We start from the raw sequence: 27,431 nt of genomic DNA on the forward strand, positions 1-27,431 counted from the left end.
CATTCAGCTAGCGTTTTTGTTCATCACCACAGTCCCTAGCCCTTGCGTTTCAGTCCCTTCATCGCCACAGTACCAGATAGGCCAGCGTTTTTACTAACGCTACAGGCAGCCCAACGTTTTCTATTTTCAGCAGTTCCCGCAGCAGATAGTCAGTGTTTTCAGCAGTTAAGGACAGCAGTCAAGTCAGCCCTAGATCCATGCAGAAGAACCCCAATTTCAGCCTTCAAAAAAGCAGCCAAAACAGTCATTTTCAGCCACCCGAATCAGTCCCAGATTTTCAGCCATAGCGTTTTTATGGACAGCAGATAGAAGACCACAGATTTCAGCCCTAAAGTCGTCGTCGTCGTCCCCGTTGTCGTCACCGACATAGTTCCAGGTTGCATGAGTCCATTGCATCGTCATTGTACCACTTTGTGCAATCAATAAGTAGACCACTCTCGCCTACGAGAGTGGGGCCTTCGGAGGAGGGTTTTACGTCGTCTCTGGTGTCGTATCTCTCTTCTCTCTCTTTCTCTCAGTCTCATACACTTGCACGCATAGTGTCCATTCACTTTGTTTGTGATCATAGCATTCTCTCATTAAGAACGGAAGGCTCTACCTTCCATAAGAACTAAAAGGAACCTTGAGCACAGTTCGGAGCACTCATCTTGAGCAAAGCGTAAACATTTATTCCGCAGAAATGCATCCACCAAATCATTGTGCAAGCAAAAGATCACTTTAACCTCCTTGTCTACCCCATCCTCAAGAAGTTTATACTTAACAACCGCATGGCGCATATCATCACGGACATCCCTTGGAGATGGCTCTAGCATCAAATCCTTGCACACACAGAACTCATCCATATAACCTTCATGACCCAATGTCTTTGCATCACAACCACTAGCATCACAACCACTAGAGGGTTGCCCAACCCCCAGCTTTGGTAAAGCACATGGACCCAAGGTCACATCGACCATCATAGCATCATCCTCTTCTATGTCATCCTCACTTAATGTGGAAACTCCACAACCATAGCCCACCATCTCATCGTCAAAGCAAGCATCCATGTCCTGTTTGCTGTAAAGCCCCTTCCCAAATATACATTGCTCTTTGTGCAAGGCTACCATATCCTTCAATGGATCTAGTGACTCTATGTCATCATTGCATACATCATCGCACCAACTCTCACAAGCATCAGATGTGTCACCATCATAGGTTACCTCATCCTTGTCAATTTCACTCTCATAATCTTTACTTTCCACACTAGTGCTCAAAGTTTTGCATTCATCTACTATGTCCTTGCCATTTTGCACCATAGGCATGTGCATGGTCTCCAAAGTTGCTTCACATACTTCATTTGCATTGACTTTGCGCATATGGGCATCCACACCTGTATCCAAGCTATTATCCTTGCTAGCATGAGCACCTGCAACAATGACCTTGTGCACATAAAGGTCATCCACACTATCCATACCGTGTTGACAAAGGGAATTTCATGTCCGTAGCAACGCACAACTTTCTCTCTTTCCATAGCGCTATTTTCAATGCTTCACACATGGGTTTGGGCTCTTTCTCTTGCACTTTCAATTTAAGGGTTGGTTGCAACAAACTTGTGAATACCTGTATTCTTTGGCTATTTGTAAATGCGGAATAAAATTCTTCTTTAGACATGTAGAGCATCTTTCCAAACTCTCCAAGCGTCATCAAATCTTGACCAAAATTTTGCAATAGACTCGTGCTTTTGCATAAACAAACTAGTGATCTGTTTCCATGCATCTTGGTGAGGAATCACCTTCTTGAACCGCTTCAAAAAGCATCTCTTAAACATGTCCCAATTGCCCTTCTCATCTTGTGACAAGCCCTCATACTAATCTCTTGCATTCCCTTTGACCACTAGATTGATACCTGCAAGCTTTTGCGCCTCACTTGGAACTCCACAACATAAACATGTCAAATCAAACTCATATGATGCAAGCCAATCGTATGCATCCTCGCAACCTGTGAAAATTGATGGTTGGAATGGCACCACCATCTTGAAATTCCCTTCAACATCCAAAATGCGCATACATCATTGCTCAAAATCCAAATTCTGGGTGCACAACCGGCAATTTTCGCTCCCCAACGGGATCACCAAAGGATGATGGAGCAACAGACACCATACGTACACTCACACACCCAGACAACTCAACACCACACAAGGAATTTTCTTGAATTCCAACCCACACACACCACCACTCAAGAGCTCAATAAAAACACTACCCACAAGCTAAATTCAAACTCCAAACGCCTTGACCTACAAGCCCTTGCCTGGCCGCAGACACTACAAGGTGAGTCCAGTCAATCAACACTTGAAATCACGCTTGATGGTAACCAAAATATACAAGAAAAACCATCAAAAACTCAAAAACTCTAGCCACAAAAGGCCACTCTCAAACCATTGCAAAGCCTTCACCAAACTCCACTTTGTTGGACTCTTTGGAGTAGCGCCAACCCTAATGGCACCGATATAGGGTCACATAGTCTTGCAGAAAGCCGTACCTTCTTCCCTCAATTCCTCGCACACACACATCCATGGAAACCTCAGAACTTCCATAGACTCTCCCAAGTGTAAAATTGAAGAGAGAAAGCTCTCATTCACTCCTTTACACACTCGAAAACAGGACGCGAACGCAACGGGATTGCACTAGACCACCTGTAGGAACCCTGATTCCTTCCCCACACAGAGAGGTGAAAGTGCCAAGACTTGGCTTCAAAAATCCTCCCTCAGTGTGGACCATCACGGCACCGTGAGTGATGTGGCAATTTGAAGCCTTTTCACACCTTTTTGACCATTTTTTGATTTTTTTGGGCCCAATTTTGGCTAGTTTTGACCCTAGGCAGGCATTTTTCGTGGGGAAAACCCCAAACGGACTCCAAAGTTTACCAAATTTTGTACGCTTGATCCTCAATACCCAAAGCACTTTGCCACATCCCCACATTCTATTTTTGGCCACCTCTAGGGCGGTGCACGCATCACTGCAGATCAGGCACCGTAAATAGACAGTTACTGCATGTCTCAAACTTCTCGAGCAGGATGAGAGTACCCGTACTTGTCGCTTGCATTATTTACATTCTAGAAAGCTCAAACATATTCTCTAGAGCCAAATGAAGCCACCTAGAACCATATCCAAGGCCCCGATACCCTATCCGGGCATGTACATGTGTTCGATTGTTGCTAGCACACGAACCTGTCTATCCACAATGTGTGCATGATGCATCTTTTTTCACACTTGAAACCACTTTGCAAAGCTCCCAAATGCATGTATTTACATCCTTTTGTACATATGACCATGCATATACGCACTACTTTGTACAGGCCAAAAGTGGTTTATCAGCGTGAATGTGAACTTGGACCCGTGTTGTATCTTTTGAAGGTGTTTCTGAGAGGACATGGGTGCTGTGAATGCCCCGAGCTGTAGAGAGGCATTTGTGTGCGTGTTGGGTGTGTTCCACATTTCCCTCTCCAGCGTCTTTGAGTCTTAAGTCTTGAGTCGAGTACCACACATTTGCACCCTCCCTACACATTGGCGCCTCGACACCCCCATTGTACCTGTGAGTCCTATGCTTGGAGTTGAGTGTGCTGCCAGTGAGAGTCTGTATGGTTTGTGGAGTTCCATTGAGTTCTGAGTCTGTTGTTGTGCCTTGACTAGTTTGTTCCATTGCTATGTGGTGTTTTCCTTTCTGTTGGAGTGAAATTTCATGCATATTGCATTGAGGAGCACCCACACTAGAGGGCACGACACACTTTTCCCACTACACACATGCCAACTGAAAAGAATAGAACTGGAACAATTTAGCATTCCAAACACAATTGAACACACACACACATACAGACACAGAGGTGCACTAGCCCCAAAACCCTCGTGCCCCTTTTGGTATTTCTTTTATAATGCTCTTGAACAAGGTACAACTGTCGAAGGGGGGGGGGGGGTCCTTTCTCTACAATTTGCACACTTTGTTATGCTAGAGCGATAAACATAGTCACAAGGGACATGTCCCGAGGAGTGAGGACGGGGGACAGGGCTCAAATGGATTTTTAGAGTTAAAAAAAAGGGTGGGACGGCAAATGGGACGGAAAAGTGGGGACAGGACGCCAAAAATGGGCGTCCCCTGTGACTATGGCGATAAAGGCCCCAAGGCAAAAAAACATTAGATATGAAAAGCCGGTGCCAAAAAAAGTCATTTTTGTAAATTCCGTACAGTTCCGTGATTGGTGGCACGATTTTCGAAATGTTCGTACAACAGCCCCGCCATCAATTCTTGAGTGTTCAAATTGGTCTGTTCCAATCCAATCATTTTCGGGCACTTAAAACAAGTCCTCTTTAAGTGGATAGCCCTGGCATCATTTTTTGACATTCTCTATCCAATGCTACTATGTTTACATTGATTTTGTCGTGATTAAAGTGTGAGTCTCTCTCTCTCTCCATTGTCCAAAGCTCGTAGATTTGTTTTGTTTGTCCGGATCGAAACTTGTTTGCATATTTTTAGTCGTGTGCTCAAGCAGAGTCTAATGCTCGTGTGTCTTTGGCCTATGATTTGCATTGCAATTGAGTACCATAGCACTGCCTCATAGTTGTATTTGACTGTCGTGGCCTCCGAGCACCAGTGTTAATGTGTTCAAAAAGGAAGATGTCTCAAGCATTTGCAATAATTTTAGAAATTAGATGGAAGGAAGCATCTAAACTGCTGCTTTGAATTAGTATTTCCTCGAGAACTGGTCTTCTTTGTGCATTTCTACTATATTTCTTCTACTGGACAATATCTAGCTCTATCTCCACCTAACTTCCAGTCCTTTATACACAAGTCCAAGTGGAGGGCATGCATCCATTGGAAAGTTTTTGATGACCTGCTGTGGTCCATTTTCTGCATCAAAAAAGAAAATCTCTCAAACATATGCAATATATGTGATGATGGACTAATTAAGAAATGATGGAGGGAAGCATCTGAGATACTGCTTTAAATTTGTTTTTCCTTGAGCTGCGGTCCTCTTTGTGCATTTCTACTATATATATCTGCCATTCGACAATATCTAGTTCTGTCTCTACCTAACTTTCCGTGCTCATACACTAATCCAAGTGGAGGGCATGCATTCATCAAGGAGAGCAAACAAATCAGCTTTGAAAAATTCTCAAAACTTTTGTATGAGTAGAAATCAGTCAATTGCCATGGAAGTATGTGTTGATTGCATGCATATAATAGTATTTGCGCTGTGTGACTTCTTATTCACCCAAAAGTTGGTGCCATGTTATGTAGGCTGATGAATCTGAAGAAACAACCTGGACGGATGAAAAGCATTCTTCATACCTGGACTCAATGGAAGCAAGTTTTGTGCAGAAGATGTATGATAAAGAGTACTGTTCTATGGACGTTTGTGGTCATTCCTCTCACTCATCTTTTACTCTCGATCAGGAGTGTGTGGAGTCTCAGCCATTGTGCCTTAACATAAGGAAGGTATCAGCTTCTGATTCTATACTTAGCTTCAGTTCATCTTGATTGTTTGAGGCCTTGAACTTTAAAGTCTTACAAATATAATTATCATGTCAGTCCACAAAAACGATGTCTTACAAGATTTGCTAAGACTATTTGTGCAAGTGGCATGCTGTGTGCATCTATATTGTGGGGATCTCATTTGCAATGCTAATATTGCACGAGGAAAAAATGAGATCTGGCATTGTGGACCTTGTACTAGTCAACATAATAGTAATATACACGATATTTTTAATTTAATTTTATAAAATTTGGGTTTACATATATATATATATGTATTCATACATACATATCTACATGGATTTATACATAATATTAGTGTGACATGAAACGTTTCGCGGTTTCGAGGTTTCTGAAACATTTCGTTTCACAGCTCAAAGAAAGCGACACACGGGTTTTTATATATATATATATATATATATATATATATATATATAGATAGATAGATATAGATATAGATATAGATATATATATACATATACATATACATATGTATATATATATATATATATATATATATATATATATATATATATATATATATATATATATATATATATATACATACATACATACATACATACATATGGCCCATCCGTTTGCCCAATGGGACTACAAGTATAAACATATCAAAGGCACCCGCAACGTCCTCGCTGACATCCTAAGCCGTCTCATCCCAGAGGCCGGGTGGAATAATATTATTTCCTCTCCACTATCTCCCAGAGACACAAGCACTGATGTCATCCACGATGCTACGGCTGTGCCAGCACATAGTGACTGGAAAAAAGCGTAGGCATAATGGAACACACAAGAAGATTCTACTTCAGTGGAATACACATGATCACCTTAGTGGAAGACACATGTCCATTTTTTCTTTAGTGGAAGACCACATGTCCACTTTGTAGAATACGCATTACATGAAGCTTGAAAAGGAAGCCATCCAATCTCCTATAAAAGGGAGACTCCCCCTCATTGTAAATTATCTCATAGTAAGTCTTAAACTATCTCGGAGTAAGCCTTAGAATATCTTGTGTGAAGCTTAGCATACCTTAGAGTAAGCCTTGTATATTGATATCTCAAGAAAGGCATAGCCTTATGTTTTAATTCTATACTTTGCAACTTCTATAGCGATCCCCTGCACACCTTGTCTATACTTTGTATGTCCAATTCCACTTAATATACTCCTTCCGCTTGCAATCTTTATAGTGTGCGTATTTTAAGTATCAGAGCCATTTTTAGAGTTATTTATCAGTCATTAATTAGTGTCTAATAAATCTCTTGCCATCATTAAGCTAAGGTTATCTTTCATACTACCAAGAAGGCTAGCAAAGTGTTTGTTCTCTTTCAACAACGACTGCCAAAGAATCAAGTTGGTGTTTTCCGAAATCGTGTTGTGAGGCAAGGTCGTGTGGTCGCAGGTCCGACGGTCGCCGCAGGCATCTAAGAGTGTAACGCCACAGGCATCAAATCCTCGAGTAAATTCCAGCAGTAGATTCTCGCAGTAAATTCCTGCAATAAACTCCTACCACACGACTCAATTTCAGGTAAACATTCAATGGAATTCTTGAACAGATCTTTGTCAAAAGTGACCAAGTCTTTTGCACACCTCTCTATGGCTGTAGAAGAAGCCGAACCTTCTGCTCAATGGCAAATCCCAGAACTGAAACCCGATCAAGTATATAAACATAAAAAATTATTTAAACTTAGAGTCTCCATTGTCTATCTAGATAATAGGTCAGTAGCATCTATTCCCTCAGATAACTTAATGCTACTGAGATCCTCCAACATGACAAAGCAGAAGCCCTAAAAAAGGGTTATCACTTTGATCACCTTGGCTGTGTACAAATAAATATAGATAGTATAAATTCCTCTAATTATTTAATTAGTTCACAAAAGCCCATTTCTTCTGCTATTGTGCATAAAGCCCCTACAAAGTCTAGAGCTATGCGAGTAAAGGATTGCCAACATTTGGAAACCCTTGAGTAACAAGATCAAACCTTTTGCAGGCATTGCTTAAGACTCATAGGAAGATTAGACTCTTTCTCCTCTGCTTTTACTATCCAGTTTTGCATGATCGAAGAAAAAGATTTTATTGTCTCTAACACAGATAAAATCTTTATAGCTCCTTATGTAACTATATTACCAATCACGAAGTGGCTTATCAGACGAAGATGATAGAGATCTTTACACTCTTGGTTGTTGCCACAAAAATCGCAACAAACTAATTGATAACCCAGGTAAACCTCCATCCACAAAATCCAAAGGTGTAACCATAGAATCCATAAAGCTGCGGAGCAGCTTTATTACTAGCCACGAAGTGGCTTATGAGACGAAGATGATAGAGATCTTTACACTCTAGCTTGTTGCCACAAAAATCGCAATAAACTAATTGATAACGCAGGTAAACCTCCATCCACAAAACCCAAAGGTGTAACCATAGAATGTATCGACTACCAATGGACTGATGACCAACTCGAGCCAATATGGGATATGACCGATGCAGAACATAGAGTTGGAATTAAAGATTATGGTCCAGCATTTATCAATGGTGATTGGGATCAGTTCAATTCTTTCTATGATGAAAGAATTTTTTTTTTTCCGAGAAAAAGATCCTTCTATTAGTTAATGAAAGCTGCCCATAGGGCTACATCCACCTCTGCAAGGGAGGGCTACAACAAACATGATGGGGAGACTCTCCCAATGAAAAAACATCATATATACAATGGGGCTAAATCAAGAGATGGGAGGAGGGAAAAGCCACACAGGTGGACAGTAGTGCCATCTGAGCACCCCCTGGACCATGGAGTAAAACAGCCCAGGGCGCCAGAGACGAAGGAAAGCCTCGCGGCGCTCCCGCATGCGGTCGGAGCTGCCCTGTAGTCCCTCAAGCTGTCCTCTGAGAGTATGGATCAGCTCTAGCCAAAAGTCACGAACAGTCTCTGCTGGTGGTACAAGGCGAGCCTCAAAGATGCGGAAACAACGGGCCCGCCAGATGAACCAGAGAGCTAGGCCGCTGATGAGCTCCCAACACTCCACTCTCTCACTGCTCCACTCCTGTGGAGTAAGGTCTGTAGTAGGCTGGAGTGTAGGTCGACCCCCCTGTATCACTATCATCCTGCTGGTGGAAGATAGCTCAAACTGAAGTGCCGGGCCCGTGAGGGTGGACCAAGCCACCGCCCCCCAAGTGTACTGTCGAGCCGTGGAGAGGGCAGGCATCAGCCGAAGAACTTGTAGCCACACCTGCTGGGCCGAGGGACAGTCCCAAAGACAGTGTCGCTGACTCTCCACCAACTGGTCACAGGCTGTACATGCGGCCGAGAGACCACTATGTACAAGCCAGCTCCCTGCTGCTGTGGCTCTGTGTGCAACCAACCACTGGAACAAGGTGACGCGCCTCGGTTGTCTGGAGTCCCACAGACTCTGCCAAAAAGCTGCCAAGAACTCAACAGTGAGACCCTCCTCCTGCCAATGACGTGCTGCAGCGGGGCGGGCCTCTCTCTGTGCTGCAAGTATATGAAGTCCAAGCCGAACAGTGTACTGAAAGAAAGGGACTCCTGGGCGGTCTGCAGAAGAGAATGGGTCCCTCCAAAGCCACTCACCAGGGTCCCACTGTACTCGTGCCAGTGGACAGCACTCCCAAGCCCATAGCCTCCAGTGTCCTGTCTCAAGAGCTGCTGGGTCAGGGTCTATGACGCAAGTCCTCCCACAGATGCCCACAACTTGGATCCTCTGGAAACAACATTGCTACCTGCGGGGCCTCTAATGCAACTCTCTGTAATCGTCCCCCACCTTGAAGCTCGAAGAACAGGGCTGGGACAGTCTCTGAGCAAGCCCTGACTGAAATGAGAACCTCCAGTCGTGTGAAGGCTCCCATCCACCGGGGTGCTACTGGCTCGAGAGGCGTGAGCCAATCAGCTGGAACTGACTCTGAGATGTCCTGACACATGCTCTGAACCCCTCTCATGCCCTGTAGCTGGACAACCTGCACCTCCTCTGACAAACCTGTGAACTCTACCCAGTCACCTAGAGAGCGCGCAGGACCTGCTGCCATGGGACCCCAAGAAACATGAGGCCTACTCCCAACCAAGTGGCCTCTCTGAGTGCTAACCATGGGGTTCCAGACGAGGGGCTGCCGTAGGTGCTCCTCCGTGCACGTCGACTGTCGCTGCTCTAGGCCACGCCGCAATAGCTCCCAAGAACGAAGCAAACTCACTGCGAATCGGTCCTCCAGTTTCCTGCTCAAACCAACTCGGCGCAACTCTGTAAAGATCCATCTGGTCGAAGGTTGCCAAGGGCCTCCTGACTGAGGCACCCTGGCACGAAGCCTCTGCAACAAGAACTCCTTCCAGGGCTCCTCGCCTGGAAGAAGTCCTCTGACTACGAACTTCCCAAGAAGGGCTCTGCTCTGCTGTGCTGGATCAATGATCCCAAGCCCTCCCTGAGAACAAGGAAGTGTGATGACCGACCAAGCCACCTTGGCTCGGGCAATCTGAGTGTCGCGACCTGACCAAAGGAAGTTCCTGATCAGCCTCTCTACCTGGTTGATGCAAGAACTCGAGAAGATCCAGCAAGAAGTGATGTACCACATAGTCGCCAACAACACCTGGTTGGCAACTACTACTCTACCAGCCAGCGAAAGTCGTGCTGAGCTCCAATGTAACAGCTTTCTCCTGATGGACAGGAGAAGAGGAGCAATCTGCTGCTCGGGGGACAAATCCAAACCAACCTGACAACCCAAGTACCGAACTACAGTCCCTGGAGGAAACCACCTGAAACCCTCTCCTGGCATCCAATCTGGCATAGGAGCACTACCAACTGAGAAAGCCACTGTCTTTCTCCAGTTGATCAATGCACCCGATGCACAGCAGAAGGTCTCCAAAGCCTGCCCACATCTGTGTAAATTGGCCTCCTGGCCCTCTAAGTACAAGGCTGAGTCGTCGGCAAACTCAGCGTCCAGAAGCTCATCTCCCCGTATAGGGAGTGCTAAGCCCCTCAAACCAACCTGCTGTGACACCAAAAATCTGCTCATCGCCTCCGCATAGAACAGAAAGAGAAAGGGGGCAAGAGGACAACCCTGTCTGACCGATCGTGTGAGCATGAAGCGCTCACCTCTACCTCCTGCCAAAAGCACCTGACTGTGGGCCTGTCTGTACAAAGCTGACACCCCTCTGATCCAAGCCTCTGAGAAGCCCATCCTGCGTAGCGTGCCCTCTAGAAAGTCCCAGTCAACTCTGTCGTATGCCTTCTCAAAATCGAGAAGAAGAATCACAAGGTCCTCCCCACGGAGCCGTGCAAGGGCAGAAGCCTCCCAAAAAGTGAAGATGTTGTCAAGGATACTGCGTTCCTTGACAAAACCTGTCTGAGTCCCATGTATAAGGCTCTCCAAAAGTGGTTGAATCCTCAAACTCAGAGCCTTGGCAAGAATTTTGTAGGCTGAGTTGAGAATGGTGATGGGGCGCCACTATCGAATCTCATCCAAGGAGCCACCCTCCTTTGGAATGAGGTAAATCAGGCCCTCACTCATGCTATCCGGCATCACTCCTGTGTGCAGAATGTACTGAAAGGCACTACAAAGATCTGGGCCAAGCAGGTCCCAGTACTCCAAGAAGAAGCTGAAAGTCAGCCCATCCCCACCTGGACAGCTACCACGAGGGAGGGCCCTAAGAGCCGTGTGCAGCTCCTCAAGCTGAAGAGGTAACTCAAGCCTCTGCCGCATCTCCTCAGTCACAAGACAAGGCATTTGTGCCCAAACTTGCTCCCTGCATGCATCCTGTCTCTCTGACTCGGGCTCAGCCGACAGTAGCTCACGATAAAAGTCAGTAGCAACTGCACGCATATCCTCTGGCTCACAAACAACTGACCCATCGGGTCTCCTGAACTGATTGACCTTGGCATGCGAGTGCCGAGGTCCCACTGTCTCAAAAAAAGCACCTGTCACTCTGTCACCCACTTGAGTCCACTGAGATGCCTGTCGGTGAAAGGCAAACTCATGGCGCCTCTCCTCTGTGCAAGCAAGCTCCTGTCGAGCCAGCTGTAACTGCTCCTCCAACCATGGACTGTCTAGATGCTGCTCCTGCATCCTCTGTAGTGAAGCAATGCCTCGTCTGAGACGCTGCTCCTCCTCTCTCGCTGCAGCCCGTCGAGCCAAAGACTCCTGGAGAAAGAAGTGGCTAAGCTGAACTAGGCCTGAGGCCACTCTGTCTGCAGGTGGAGCCTGGCTGTCCATGCCCTCTGTCCATAGAGCCTCGACCCTCTCTCTGAGTGCTGAGTCCAACAAGACCCGCTCTGGGATGCGAAGCATCGTGCTCCCACTCCTCTGCCTGTCTGCCACTGTGAGGATCACTGGTGCATGGTCCGAGAAGGATGTCCCTGCCAAGATGCCCACTGATCCCCCCAAGTCACTGAAGTGGTCACTAGTGTAGAAGCGATCTATGCGCGATAGATTCACTCCTCCCACTCTGCGGTCCGATCTAGAGAAGGCAAGACTCTCTGGAGGCCTCACAAAGCCAGAATGCTGCCATGTATCCGAGACCCTCAACGTCATACAAAACCTCTCCCAAGCTGCTAACTCGACTCCGTGCAAAGTAGCATGGCTGCCTCCGATCCTGTCAAGGGTCCTCCAACATGTTGAAGTCCCCTCCTACACACCACTGGTCAACCTGTGGCAAAGACTCAACAATCTGTGACCAAAACTCTGCACGAGCACTCGCCACATTGGGCGCATAGATGTTCAGGAAACCCACAAGGCTACCCTGAACCTGCATAGTAATCCACTGAGCCCTGCCTGGTACAATAATCCCTCTGCCCACAATGGCCTGCTGTAATGAGTCCGCAATAGTCATACATACCCCACCCTGGATGCCTCCAGGTCCAAAAGCAGCTGACCAAAAGGTATCATAGCGTCCACGCAAAATCTGACCACATCGCCGAATGCGGCTCTCAGACAAATGGTGCTCCTGAAGCATAAGGAGATCAATCTCTCCTCCCACAAGGCAACGCTGAAGCTCCTGACGCAATCGGCCCCGCTGTCGCTGAAACTGGGGCCCACCTAGTCCCTGCACGTTCCACGAGACGATCCTCATGGGGAGCGAGAGAGAACAGATGCTGCCGCAGCAGCAAGACGAGCTATCTTCGAAGCAGGCTTGGATGGGGAGTAATCCGCATCCGAGCGTCCTCTAGATAGGCGAGACTGCAGTGAGTGCCTGGTCCAAGCCCAAGTAGAGCGAGCCGTGCGTAAAGCAACCTCCTCTGTCCAGGAGTCCTCATGAATGAATACATAGCAAGGCAAACACTGCGTATCAGCAAAAAAGTACACCACAATGTGTCTACATCCTGCTGAATCTGGGGGTGTCACCGCAAACTTGGCCAGTGGCCACAAAGTCTGCAGCAAATCTGTAACGCCCAGTTCTCCCATGTGGTGAGAGAACTCGAGAACCTGTGTATGCAACCATCCCACCACTGAGTCGAGGGACCACTCTGTCTCAGTCCTGCCACAGAGGGGGAAGGAGAAACCAACGGCTGAGTCCAAGGCCTCTGTCCCCCTAGTGGCGAGGAACAAAGCTTGGACTCTGAAGCAGGCTGCCTCGTGGTCTGCTACGGAATCGCCAAGAAAACGAGTAAACCCGTAATCGAAGAAATCCCAGCGGCGTCGGAGGTCAAAGCTCGTCAAACCACGAGGGATAGCTGCAAGAGGAGATGTCTGAATCTGCAGTGGGGGCTGCATGAAAGGCTGACCCTCTCTCGCTAGGTGACTCGTGGCGAAGGCGCTGCCAAGAGATCTCCTAGCCGCCGGCGAGGGTCCAGTCTCCTGAGCCGACTGTGGTACTGAAGCAGAAGGAGGGGGAGAAGGGGCTGGGGGGGGCGGGGGAGAGGAGATGCGAGGTGGGGCGGCAGAGACATTGGGGGGGCGAGGTGGGGAGTGAGCGGTAGCGGAGGGCGGGGGAGGGCATGAGGAGGAGGGGAGATCGGAAGGCGGAGCTGCTGGCGAGGGTGAAGCGGAGGTGGTGGCTGGCGTAGGGGGCTCCTCCTGCTCAAGAGGACCAAAGCGGTTCCCTGTGGGAACCCACTGCTGCTGAGTAGGCACCTGGGGGCCACTCTGAGTGCCAGGCTATCGCTGTGGCCCCTAGCGTCGACGGCCACGGGCCTGCTGCCACCCCTCCTCCGCTGGAGCCCCAGGCTCGGAGGGTGGCGCTGAATCTGTGCTCTGTGTCGCTGGCTGTGGCTGCGGCCCAGCCTTGGCAGGCAGGGGCTGAGGCTGGGGTGCGGGTCGTGGTCTCCTCCGTGGACAGGCCTTCGCTAGGTGGCCCATCTGTCTACGAATGAAGCACTGGTTCGGGAGACCCGAGTACTCCACACTCTGTCTAAACCAACCCCCACTCACCCGAGGCAGAAGGATGACCTTCGGGAGCGTGTGGGTATCTCTGACCAAAACTCGAACTGAAGGGATGCCAGCCGCCTTGGCAGCTACTGATGCTGCCGTACGAGGTGTCTCCAGGACAGTTCCGATGGCGGAGCCAATCCTGGAGAGAAGTGAAAGGTACTCCCTCCGTAAACCCGGAAAGCAGACTGAGATGGGGATGTCCGCCTCCTCTACTAGCACATCCGAAGACGGGTCAAAACCATGTCGCCACTGTCGAAAGTGGGCGCGTGATGCTCGGATGGCCAATGGACTCATAGCTATGACCTTGGAGGCCATCTCGGAAGTCTTGAACTCAATCTGGTAGTACCCCCGTCCGAGAATCTGGACATCCAAGATCTTGCCCACCTCTGCGAGGAGGCGGGCCTGGAGAAGGTCTCGCAGCTCTCCTCTGCTGGGACGAGTGCCGAGAACCTTGCAGATGACAGAAGTCGCCTGCAAGCGTTCTACCTCTGTGGCAAGGCTCGCTTGCTCTGCCGGCGTAAGAGCAAGTCGAATGGTGGGCTCAGCGGGGTCGGGCGAGGGGGCTTCAGGCGAGTCCCTCTGAGGTGAAGCTGGAGCCTCCATCTGTGTCTACTGCTGAGTCGAAGAAGCGGGCGGTGAAGAAGAAACCTGCAAACAAGTCAGCCAGGCACTTTTCCGAAGAGAAAGTGTTGCCGAGCCAGGTGCAGAGGGCCTTCGGGAGCGAAGAGGATGGGGGGGGGGGGGGAGGAGACAGCGAGGGCGAGCGGGGGGGATGGAGCGGGGAAGGCAGAGCGAGAGGAGGGCAGCGGGCTGCGGCAGCTAAGGGGCAGTGCGCAGACAGGGGTGGGCAGCGGGCTGCGGCAGCTAATGGGGCAGCGCGCGCAGATAGGGGGGGGCAGCGGGTGGGTTGAGAGGCAGTGCGCAGGGGCTGAAGGGGGTGGGGGGGCAGCGAAGGGGCAGCGGGGGGAGGGAGGGGGGGGGAGGAGAGCGATGGCGCAACAGCAAAAAGGGGGGGGGGGGGGGGGGGGGGGGGCGAGCAGCAGTAGCGGGCCTCGATCCGATCTATGATGAAAGAATTTACAACGGTCTTCAAGCAAAAATCATTCCTGATAATCCTCCATCTCCTTCAGTAGAAATTAATAATCCTTTCTCTCAAGAAGAGTCAGAGATGGATGATTCGCAAGCCGACATCCCTCTAGTGCCATTACATATGGAAAAAGATGAACCTATAGATTAAGCCTCCACCAATGCCGCCCAAGCTTCTAAACATCCCCAATTTATGCAAGGAATTAAAAAGGTAGGTGACATTACCTTTTACAACATTGATAATTTAGAAGAAGAGGACATCTTTCTTGATCTCAAATACATACATAATTGGATAAATCAGCAAATGTTATTATGGCGAATGCAACAACAAACTGCAGTAGAAGCAGCGGTAAATGGTTTTATAGGTATTCTCAAAAGATGGTGGAAAATTTACCTCCAAAGATCAAAAACTCTATCTTCCGACCTGCTGGTAATGCGTCGCCTCTATTACTACTAATAGAGAGCATCTACAAAGAATTCATTGGACATCAAGAAGATCAAGCATCGCTGGCCTTACAAGCCTTTCGTGAGGCTCAGATTTGTAATTTCTTCTCTATATGGGATTTTTGTATTTATTGCAGAAATCTAATATATAAAGCAGGAAAATACCATTCTGCAGAAATCATAGCAGAATTTGTGTATAAGCTATCAAAAGCAATTACAAAGCTCCTTATTGAGAATCTGGATAACCAAAATCTAAATCTCCAAACACCAACTCTTGGAGATATAATCCAAGCTCTACAGGTGGTTATACAGGAACTCTGTATTCCGAAGCAGGCACAAAAGGAATTGAAGGATTCCAAACCTTCAAAGAAATTCTGCAAACAGATTACTACTCCAGAGATTTTGGATGCACAGATAAAAAGACAAAATGTTCTTGCAAGCATTCAAAGAAGGAAAAGAAGGAGAAAAACTATAGAAAGAAACCCAAGCACAGATTTTTCAAGAAACGTAAATCCACATCTTCAAAGAATGACAACAAATGTTTTATTTGTGGAATACAAGGTCATTGAGCTTGAGAATGTCCAAAGAAGAAAAATTCAGTAGCATTCAAGAATATAATTCTTGAAGATGGATATAGCTACTCTGAGATATCCTCCTCTGATATCTCTGATTTTGAGTTCAGTATTGCTTAACTTGAAAGCAAAGTGCCTTCAACAGAAGAAAGCAGCTTCGACTCCGACTCAAGCTTTCAAGATTGCCCTATTGCAATGAATGTTATGAGCATAAAAGACTTCATGCCTATTCCCTTCAACCCTCAACACTGGAAAAGGTTTTCCAAAGGAAAACAACAGTTCCAATCAGATGACTATGCTTCAAGCAATTTAGATTCTTCTTTTGAATCTGAAAAACCAGGTAAGAAGACCTCTTCTCAACACATCTCTAAAGAAGCATCTAATTATCAAAAGCGGCTTAGAAATGCTCTACGTGAAGCTGACAAACCTAAAGCACCAGCTTTAGAAAGAATGGTCATTCCAGCTTTAGCCACCAAAATGAAACTAAAGCAAATCAAAGCAAGTCAGCCTCTCTTTGATCACAACTTCATCAGTAATCTGGTCTCCGGCAAAATTAAAGCTCGACCTCTCCAAACTTTGCCACCAGGAAGAACACCTTTCAATTCTTCCAACTCTGATGAAGAAACTTCTGATTACCCTCAGGATATTCCATCGACATCCCGTTCTAAACAGGATCACTCTTATAAAGAATTGTGTAAACAAGAGCAGGAATTACATCGCGAGCTCTTGTTTGAAAAACGGCAGGCTCTCCATAAATGGGAAAGCCAGTTTAACTGCTAGAGAAACCACTTTCCTTTCTCGGGGGGTGAGACTTCTCAGACTTCTCAGTTCTTTCCAAATACCCCAACTCCACCCACTCCAATTTCATGGGATATCTTACTTCCAAAAGAACAGCCAACTGAGCCAACTTCAAAAGGTAATCAACTATTTGAAGAAGATATTAAAAATCTAAAAGAGTTGATAACCCTGTTCAAGCAACCTAAGCCTCAGCCAGAAGAAACAAGGGAATCCACAGAAATGAATATGGCCAACGAAACACAAATCATCAATGAAAATAATGTGGCCATCTCTATTATAGGATTGCTAATCAAACCAAAAGGTTTTCAAGCAATTTCTCTGGATGCTTTAATCGATACAGATGCAGGAGGAAGCTTTGCAAAAAAGCTTTATTCCCGTCAACTATGATCAAGCAATATCCAGAAGCCAGGCAGGTAAAATATGGTAACGGCTCCAAGGCAACGATCAAAGAATATGTCTATGCAAGGATAGAGCTAGGCAATGCTAGAATACCTATTAGACTATCCTTACACAGTTCAAATATGTGCTATGATCTAGTAATTGGATTTGATCTAATATCAAAGCTAGCCCCTAGCACATTCACAGAAACAAGCTTTCATTTCTCTTATCTGGGTAAAAGATATACCACTCCAATTAAGCAGAGAGCCAGCTATGCTATTAATAGTTGTTTAGTTTCCATCAACTATTGTGATAGCAAATTTAGAGAGTGGTTCCAAAAAGAAAAAGCAAAATACAAAACCCAAATAGAAGAAATAAGAGAAAGGATAATGCAGAGTGATCACTCTTCCCACTATCCCTGAAGTTAATCCAACCAAAGCTTCCCATCTAGGAATATCAATTTCCGATAATGAGCTTTGCCACAGAGAAATAGAAAGGCTACTGCAGAAAGGTATAATCCAACCATCCAACTCAAATTGGGCTTCCAGAGCCTTCTACGTCAACAATCACAGCGAACAGAAGCGAGGGAAAAAGAGGTTAGTAATTGATTACAAACCCCTGAACAAATTTCTGGTCTCAAAGAAATTTCCTATCCCTCTTCAAGAAGACTTGATCAGAAGAATAAACGGCGGAAAAGTCTTCTCTAAATTTGATCTGAAAAGCAGATTCTGGCAATTTAAGGTGCATCCCGAAGATAGGTACAAACAGCTTTTGTAGTACCTCAAGGAACATGGGATTAGCCAATGCCCCTTCAGAGTGCCAACTCAGGGTTGAAACGATATTCGGCCCTATCAAAAAATTATGCCTAGTATATTTGGATGACATCCTTGTATACTCTAGAAACATGGCAGAACACAGAGCATCTAAGGGAATTCTATGAGCTGCTAAGAAAAACAGGTCTCGTTCTAGCCTTTTGGTTTGATTAGCAATCCTATAATAGAGATGGCCACATTATAATCATTGATGATTTGTGTTTTGTTGGCCATATTCATTTCTGTGGATTCCCTTGTTTCTTCTGGCTGAGGCTTAGGTTGCTTGAACAGGGTTATCAACTCTTTTAGATTTTTAATATCTTCTTCAGATAGTTGATTACCTTTTGAAGTTGGCTCAGTTGGCTGTTCTTTTGGAAGTAAGATATCCCATGAAATTGGAGTAGGTGGAGTTGGGGTATTTGGAAAGAACTGAGAAGTCTGAGAAGTCTCACCCCCCGAGAAAGGAAAGTGGTTTCTCTAGCAGTTAAATTGGCTTTCCCATTTATGGAGAGCCTGCCGTTTTTCAAACAAGAGCTCGCGATGTAATTCCTGCTCTTGTTTACACAATTCTTTATAAGAGTGATCCTGTTTAGAATGGGATGTCGATGGAATATCCTGAGGGTAATCAGAAGTTTCTTCATCAGAGTTGGAAGAATTGGAAGGTGTTCTTCCTGGTGGCAAAGTTTGGAGAGGTCGAGCTTTGGTTTTGCCGGAGATCAGATTACTGATGAAGTTGTGATCAAAGAGAGGCTGACTTGCTTTGATTTGCTTTAATTTCATTTTAGTGGCTAAACGCTGGAATGACCATTCTTTCTAAAGCTGGTACTTTAGGTTTGTCAGCTTCACGTAGAGCATTTCTAAGCTGCTTCTGATTTTTTCATATTCAAAAGAAGAATCTGAATTGCTTGAAGCATAGTCATCTGATTGGAACTGTTGTTTTCCTTTGGAAAACCTTTTCCAGTGTTGAGGGTTGAAGGGAATAGGCATGAAGTCTTCTAGGCTCATGACATTCATTGCAATAGGGCAATGAATGTCATGAGCCTAGAAGACTTAATGCTTATTCATTACAATAGGGCAATGGATGTCATGAGCCTAGAAGACTTCCAGTGTTGAGGGTTGAAGGGAATAGGCATAAAGTCTTCTAGGCTCATGACATTCATTGCAATAGGGCAATCTTGAAAGCTCGAGTCGGAGTCGAAGCTGCTTTCTTCTGTTGAAGGTACTTTGCTTTCAAGTTAAGCAATACTGAACTCAAGATCAGAGATATTAGAGGAGGATATCTCAGAGTAGCTATATCCATCTTCAAGAATTATATTCTTGAATGCTACTGATTTTTTCTTCTTTGGACATTCTGAAGCCCAATGACCTTGTTTTCCACAAATAAAACATTTGTTGTCATTCTTTGAAGATGTGGACTTACGTTTCTTGAAAAACCTGTGCTTGGGTTTCTTTCTATAGTGTTTCTCCTTCTTTTCCTTCTTTGAATGCTTGCAAGAACATTTTGTCTTTTTATCTGTGCATCCAAAATCTCTGGAGTAGTAATTTTGTTTGGAGAATTTCTTTGAAGGTTTGGAATCCTTCAATTCCTTTTGTGCCTGCTTCTGAATACAGAGTTTCTTTATAACTACCTGTAGAGCTTGGATTATATCTCCAAGAGTTTGTGTTTGGAGATTTAGATTTTGGTTATCCAGCTTCTCAATAAGGAGCTTTGTAATTGCTGTTGGTAGCTTATGCACAAATTCTGCTTTGATTTCTCCAAAATGGTATTTTCCTGCTTTATGTATTAGATTTCTGCAATAAATACAAAAATTCCATATAGAGGAGAAATTATAGATCTTAGCCTCAGGAAAGGCTTGTAAGGCCAGCGATGCTTGATCTTCTTGATGTCCAATGAATTCTTTGTAGATGCTCTCTATTAGTAGTAATAGAGGCGACGCATTACCAGCAGGTCGGAAGATAGAGTTTTTGATCTTTGGAGGTAAATTTTCCACCATCTTTTGAGAATACCTATAAAACCATTTACCGCAGCTTCTACTGCAGTTTCTTGTCGCATTCGCCCAAATAACATTTGCTGATAGATCCAATTATGCATGTATTCTAGAACAAGAATGATGTCCTCTTGTTCTAAATTATCAATGTTATAAAAGGTAATGTCACCTACCTTTTTAATTCCTTGCACAAATTGGGGATGTTTAGAAGCTTGGGCGGCATTGGTGGAGGCTTTATCCATAGGTTCATCCTTTTCCATATGTAATGGCACTACAGGGATGTCGGCTTGCGACTCATCAATCTCTGACTCTTCCTGAGAAAAAGGATTATCAATTTCTATTGGAGGAGATGGAAGATTGTCAGGAATGGTTTCTGCTTGAAGACCATTGTAAATTCTTTCATCATAGAAAGAATCGAACTGATCCCAATCACCATTGATAAATGCTGGACCATAATCTTTAATTCCAACTCTATGTTCTGCATCGGTCACATCCCATATTGGCTCGAGTTGGTCATCAGTCCATTGGTAGTCGATGGATTCTATGGTTACACCTTTGGGTTTTGTGGATGGAGATTTACCTGCGTTATCAATTAGTTTGTTGCGATTTTTGTGGCAACAAGCTAGAGTGTAAAGATCGCTATCATCTTCGTTTGATAAGCCACTTCGTGGTTGGTAATAAAGCTGCTCCGCAGCTTTCCAGTCTTCCCACCCCGGTTCAATGTCTGAAGAAGTATCCTATTCTTGATCAATAGTCATGACATTAAAGGACAAATTTTTGCCAGAGTGACCAGAGAGAGCGATTATGCATTGAGGGCTTATAAAATGAAAAGTAAGGTAACTCAAGGGAAGAGGGAACTATTAAATCTGTATGTACAGAGGAGGGAGAGTTGTCAAGCATTTGTTGTAATTGAATTTGCATATGAGCAAGTTTATGAGTTGACTCAATAACTAACTTATGCAAGTCATTCAATTGCTTTTCAAGGAAATGCAACTTGACAGTATGGTAATTGCTTTGAAGCAATTCAGGGCGAGGTTTTGCTTGATCAGGCATAGTTACATAAGGAGCTATAAAGATTTTATCTGTGTCGGAGACAATAAAATCTTTTTCTCCGATCATGCAAAACTGGATAGTAAAAGCAGAGGAGGAAGAGTCTAATCTTCCTATGAGTCTTAAGCAATGCCTGCAAAAGGTTTGATCTTGTTGCTCAAAGGTTTCCAACTGTTGGCAATCTTACTCGCATAGCTTTAGACTTTGTAGGGGCTTTATGCACCATAGCAGAAGAAATGGGCTTTTGTGAACTAATTAAATAATTAGAGGAATTAATACTATCTATATTTATTTGTACACAGCCAAGGTGATCAAAGTGATAATCCTTTTTTAGGGCTTTTGCTTTGTCATGTTGGAGGATCTCAGTAAGCTTAATAAAATGCATTAAGTTATCTGAGGGAATAGATGCTACTGACCTATTATCTAGATAGACAGTGGAGGCTCTAAGTTTAAATAAATTTTTATGTTTATATACTTGATCGGGTTTGAGTTCTGGGATTTGCCATTGAGCAGAAGGTTCGGCTTCTTCTACAGCCATAGAGAGGTGTGCAAAAGACTTGGTCACTTTTGACAAAGATCTGTTCAAGAATGCCATTGAGTGTTTACTTAAAATTGAGTCGTGTGGTAGGAATTTACTGCTGGAATTTACTCGTGGATTTGATGCTTGTGGCGTTACACTCTTAGATGCCTGCGGCGACCGTCGGACCTGCGACCACGCGACCTTGCCTCACAACACGATTTCGGAAAACATCAACTTGATTCTTTGGCTGTCGTTGTTGAAAGAGAACAAACACTTTGCTAGCCTTCTTGGTAGTATGAAAGATAACCTTAGCTTAATGATGGCAAGAGATTAATTAGACACTAATTAATGACTGATTAATGACTCTGAAAATGGCTCTGATACCAGAAGCAATTACAAAGCTCCTTATTGAGAAGCTGGATAACCAAAATCTACATCTCCAAACAGCAACTCTTGGAGATATAATCCAAGCTCTACAGGTGGTTATACAGGAACTCTGGATTCAGAAGCAGGCACAAAAGGAATTGAAGGATTCCAAACCTATACACACACACACACACACACACACACACACACATATATATATATATATACACACACATATACACACACACACACACACATATATATATATATATATATATACATATATATATATACATATATATATATACATATATATATATATATATATATATATACATACACATATATATATACATACACACACATATATATATATATATATATATATATATATATATATATATATACATATATATATATATACATATATATATATATATACATATATATATATATATATATATATATATATATATACATATATATATATATATATATATATTTTTTATTTTTTTTTGTATATATATATATATATATATATATATATGTGTGTGTGTGTGTGTGTGTGTGCGCCATTGGCAACCCTCTCTCTGGGAGGTGGTTTTTGGCAAGATGGAAGGGCACATTCCTGGATGTCCACTTGCTTCATCTTTAGTATCTGCTTGGAAAGAGGTTACGATGCATTTATCGTGGAATCCTCGGCAGGAAGGTGATTCGATCCGATTGGAAAGCCTCCATTGGAGCCGGGCATTCTCTCTTACTTTGGTCGACCGCTCACCTTGTCAGGCTTACTTTCTCTCTGGTCGTGGCATTCGTGTGGTTGAGGACGTGGTCGATGAGGTTGGATATACTTTTGAGTTTTCCTTTGCTGCTCGTTGTTTTGGGTTGGACATGCATTACCGTTAGTTTTGGAGAGAGCTTCAAAGAATGTTGCTCGACTTTTTGCCTGTTTCACCTTTGCCTGATGGCATCGCATGTTTGATTGGGCCTTTCGGGAAACGCCTTTTCGAGATATTTCTGCAGCTCGAATTTATGCTATTCTTCTACCACGAGCATGGCTTGATGGTCATTGTAATGCCATTTGGCGCATGCACAAATTTGACCTCTGGTAAGGGAGGCTCCTCTCTGCCTTGTGGAAAAGCCAGTTGCCTTTGAAGGAGCGTCTATTTCTTTGGCGCTGTTTGCTTGGAGTGCTTCCCGTTGGCACTTTTCTTCGGGCGCGTCATATTCGTCCTTCTTCTTGCGTTCGTTGCTCTACTGCAGAAGAGGATATTTGTCACTTGTTGTGGGATTGCTGCGTTACTAGAGACTCCCTTCGCCATGTATCGGCGTGTATGCGGCTCCGTTTTCTTGGGGTTGTCTTTCACAAAAGGTTCTGGGCATTTGGCATTTTCTCACTGATGTTACAGCGTTTTGCGGTCTTCTTCATGTGGGTTAGATACTGGGCTTTCTGGACCGTGTGGAGTCAGCGTAATGCTTACATGTTCCATCGTACTCATGCGGATCCATTTCCTCGCTTCAGGCTTTCTCTTCGGCAATCGTTACGGTTTGCTTTGGAAGTTGGTGATATCACCTCAGAGATGCATCAGCTTTCATATGAATGTTTTTTGCTACGTTCTACAGATGAAGAGTTCTGTGCTCTTCCCCTTGTATATGATCGTTTTAGTGGGTTTTCCTCGCTTTGAGGTTTCCCACTAGTAAATTAATCAATCGATTTACAAAAACAAAAAGTGTGTGTATGTGTGTGTGTGTCTCTCTCTCTCTCTCTCTCATTCATATATATATATATATATATATATATATATATATATATATATATATATATATATATATATATATATATATATATATATATATATATATATATATATATATATATATCCACCGTGTTACGTGTGCAGTCAGTGGTAGCCACTACCTTTGCCCATTTGGTGGCATAATCGGTAGAAACCAAAAGATACTTTGGATTGCGTGGTTGAGCATGGGGAGAGATTGGACCAACAAAATCTAAACCTCACCGTTCAAACAATGACCATGCCATTGAAACCTATAAAGGATGATTGTACTACCTGTTAGGTTTAGGTGCACAACCCTGATAGGCATCACAAATCTGGCATCCTTGAACACATATGGCCACCATAAACCACTCTGATGTGATGTGATGTGACCAGGGTAATGACCCCCAGTTGGACCACTGTGGGCATCCTCTAAAATATGTTCGACTTCATGAGGGGAGACACGACGACGAAAAACATGATCTGGTCCAGATTTGTAGAATTGACCACCAATTAGAGTGAATCGTTTAGACTTCAATAGTAGTCTTCTTTTTTGCAAGGGAGATGCATTCTCTGGGTACAGGCCAATGGAAAGCAAATCCAGCACATTGCCATACCATTCCGGGATTGTGTTCAATTTAAAGATACTGCTATCTGGGAAGTCATCATCAACACCTGTAGCTTCTTCACCAGTTTATATACAAGAGAGGTGGTCAACCATGACATGACGCTTGCTTGGAGGAAGGACCACTTCGAAAATCAAACTCCTCGAATAGAAGTAGCCACTGCCAAACGTGACCTGCAACTTGTGGCTTATTCAGCAGATAACACAGAGCATGATGATCACTACTAATGTGAAGTGTAAATAATGCTGAAATTTTTGCAGGGGATAAACAATAGCCAAACCTTCTCTCTCTGTTGTGCTGTAGTTGCGCTCGGCTTTAGTGAGCATGTGACTTGCATAATGAATGGGGCGATCCAGGTTGAACTCTTTTCTAAGTTGAGTCAGAACAACAACCACAACAGTCTGACTAGCATTAGTATGTACATGGAAAGTGAGAGACTAATATGGGCCAACTAAAATGGGTGCCTAAGTCAAGTGCTTTTTTAAGTAAGTGAAATCTTGGGCCTCAGCCTTGGACCACTAGAACGGTACAAGAGCACTAGTCAGGCAGGTCAAGGGTTGGGCAACATCGGCATACATACGAATGAACCTACAATGATAACTTGTGTGTCCTACAGACTCTGAACACCGTTGGGGCTGATTAGAGGAGGCAACGTCAGAATGGCCACGATTTTATCAGGGTCAAGAGTGAAACCTTTAGCAGACACCACATGACCCAAAAGCGTACCTTGCGTGACAAAAAAGTGGTAGTTGTTGGGATTGAGCTTAAGGTGTGCCTCTCCGCACCTAGGGAAGACTGCAGAGAGTTGAGCTAGATGCTTCTCCAAATTTCTCATTGGGGTGGAGCATTAAGCGCCGGAGAACGTCAAAAAATCATCCATGAAGATTCAAAGATGGTCAGTGAGCAGAGGATAAAAGATGATTTAGACTGTACGATTGAAAGGAGGAGCGTTTTTCAACCCAAAAGACATTCTTGTATAAATAAACATATCCCATGGAGTCACGAATGCGGTCTTGATCTAGTGCGTAGGAAGAATGCTCAACTGATTGTAGCCACTAAACCCATCCATGAAATTGTAAAGTATGTGCCCAGCCACATCTTCGAGCATGCATATGGTGAAAGATGTTGGAAAGCTATTCGGGATTGTGACCTTGTTCGGAGCATGGTAGTCGACGCATACGCGGATCTTATTGGATTGCTTCTTGGGTGCGATGACCATGGGTGATAGCCATTCGGATTGCTCCATGGGCACAATGATCCCTACTTCTTGCATTTCCTTTAGCTCCAGTTTGACAACTTCTGCATACTTGGGGTTAAGCTTGTAAGCATGGCCTCTAGTTGGCTTAGCCCCCTCGATCAGAGAGAGTGTGGACACTCAATTTGGTAGGACTCCTTCCAAATCTTTGTAAGAGCAGGCAAAAACATCCTTGAAAGAGTGCATAAAAGAAACGACCTCGTCGAGTAGTGCCGGGTGATCCCACAACCAAGCGGCTAAAAGAACAGGCTTTCAAGTTGCCAAAGCATACCAGGCTGGATGATTCCTTGACTCTGTTAACTCCCAAGTGGCCTCACATGCTAGCCACAGGAGCGCCTGCCTGATCTTTAACCTCTAATTTGGTGTATGAAACATGCTGTCTCAAAGAGTGTCTCTGATATCATGGGTGATGCATCAACCTATGCTCTTACTATCTCTTGGGTGATTGATGGCTTGTGGCAAACCATCCATGACAACGTCAATATCTTTGGGAGCTGTAATGTGATCAGGCAGCTGAGCCTAGTGTCCATACTGGGCTGCAAACTTCACTGCAGGTGTAATTATTGTGCCCAATGTCCAGTGGGCCCCCGCACGGGGCTCTTGGAAATACGCACAATGACACTGCCTCTCTAACATGGGTAGTGCTGCATACACCTGTGTCAGACGATCTTGAGCGCCTTCTCGTAACACAAAATCTCCTTGCTCTGCTGGTAACAGTAATCCTCAGATCAATGTATTTGTAAGAGAAGAGACTTCTTGGCTGCCATCGAAAGTGAAAGTCAGCATCCCCTTTTGATCGCAGCTAAAGTATGGGAGAAGAGAGAAGCTTAATTCTAGGAGTGAATGGAGTCAACCAGGAGGTCTGAGCTTTGATCCCAACCATTGTGATCATGGATACATTCACTTTGGCGTGGGGCAGCAGGAATTGGACGCTTAGAGTCAATTCGGTGGTGGAGTTGAGAATCTAATCCTGGGAGGCTGCCTACCCTGGTTACCTTAAAATTGAATTAGAACTATAATTAATTTCTGTTCTTTGAAGAAAACATCATGAAAGGTGCATTTTTGCGTTTAGGATGGATTGGACTGCTTTAAAAATTCAGATAGTCCACATATAAAACATGACTTCTATTCACGATATAACTGTTTGACCTCCTTTTTTTGTTACAGCCTCTGGAACGAAAGGTAGCAGGACTGTTAACATTCCGAGCTCCCACAAGGCCATTGCCACTGTTGCCTATTATGATGACAAGTCCATGGATACAGCACTTTAAATCTCAAAGGAATAGGTCATTGCAAAATGCGAGGTTTCAAGACAAGGATGCTGAACCTTTGAATGCAAAAGAAATACAGAAGAAAGATCTAAGAACCAGTTCCCACAGCAGCTCAAGTGAACATGGTCCTGAATCAAGTTATGGGTCAGCTTACAAAAAGCGTGAATTTGGTAGGTTGAATGGTTGCATATTTTTCCTCTGTGTGTGTGTGTGTGTGTGTGTGTGTGTGTGTGTGGAGAGAGAGAGAGAGAGAGAGAGAGAGAGAGAGAGAGAGAGAGAGAGAGAGAGAGAGAGAGAGAGAAAATGAAATGAAATGAATGTTATATTAACGTCTTCAAAAGGCCAGAATGACCTATGAGACCAAACTGATACAAAAGTGGTGAATCTGTTACAATGTCTGGGTACCTTAGTACTAAAGTACTAAGTGTGAAAAGTGTGAAAGTGTGAAAGTGTGAAAATAAATGTGAAAAACTAAATACAAAGTATTAAATAAACTTCTTAGGAGCATTCTAGGTGTCTAGCTAGAATGTTTCTAATCCTTTGTTGTAGTCTCCTCCGGTGAAGTGTGCTTCTGCATCTTGGCCGTGGTCGTCTCGATTTCCTAA

The 27,431-nt window shown here is 44.5% G+C and overlaps 1 protein-coding gene across 3 annotated transcripts in view; it reads left to right on the top strand.

Annotated features, from left to right (window-relative positions):
* The window catches only part of LOC147441521 (uncharacterized), a 107,491-nt gene that overhangs the window by 41,427 nt on the left and 38,633 nt on the right, over positions 1-27,431 (top strand). For all 3 annotated transcript variants that reach the window (XM_086483134.1, XM_086483133.1, XM_086483132.1), the window contains 2 exons: positions 5,272-5,469; positions 26,723-26,996. In XM_086483134.1, coding sequence (XP_086339260.1) covers positions 5,272-5,469; positions 26,723-26,996 — 472 coding nt within the window. The remainder of the gene's footprint in view (positions 1-5,271; positions 5,470-26,722; positions 26,997-27,431) is intronic.

The sequence above is a fragment of the Adiantum capillus-veneris genome, chromosome 15 (genome assembly GCF_014529385.1).
Source record: "Adiantum capillus-veneris isolate H3 chromosome 15, ASM1452938v2, whole genome shotgun sequence".
NCBI classification, from domain to species: domain Eukaryota; kingdom Viridiplantae; phylum Streptophyta; class Polypodiopsida; order Polypodiales; family Pteridaceae; genus Adiantum; species Adiantum capillus-veneris.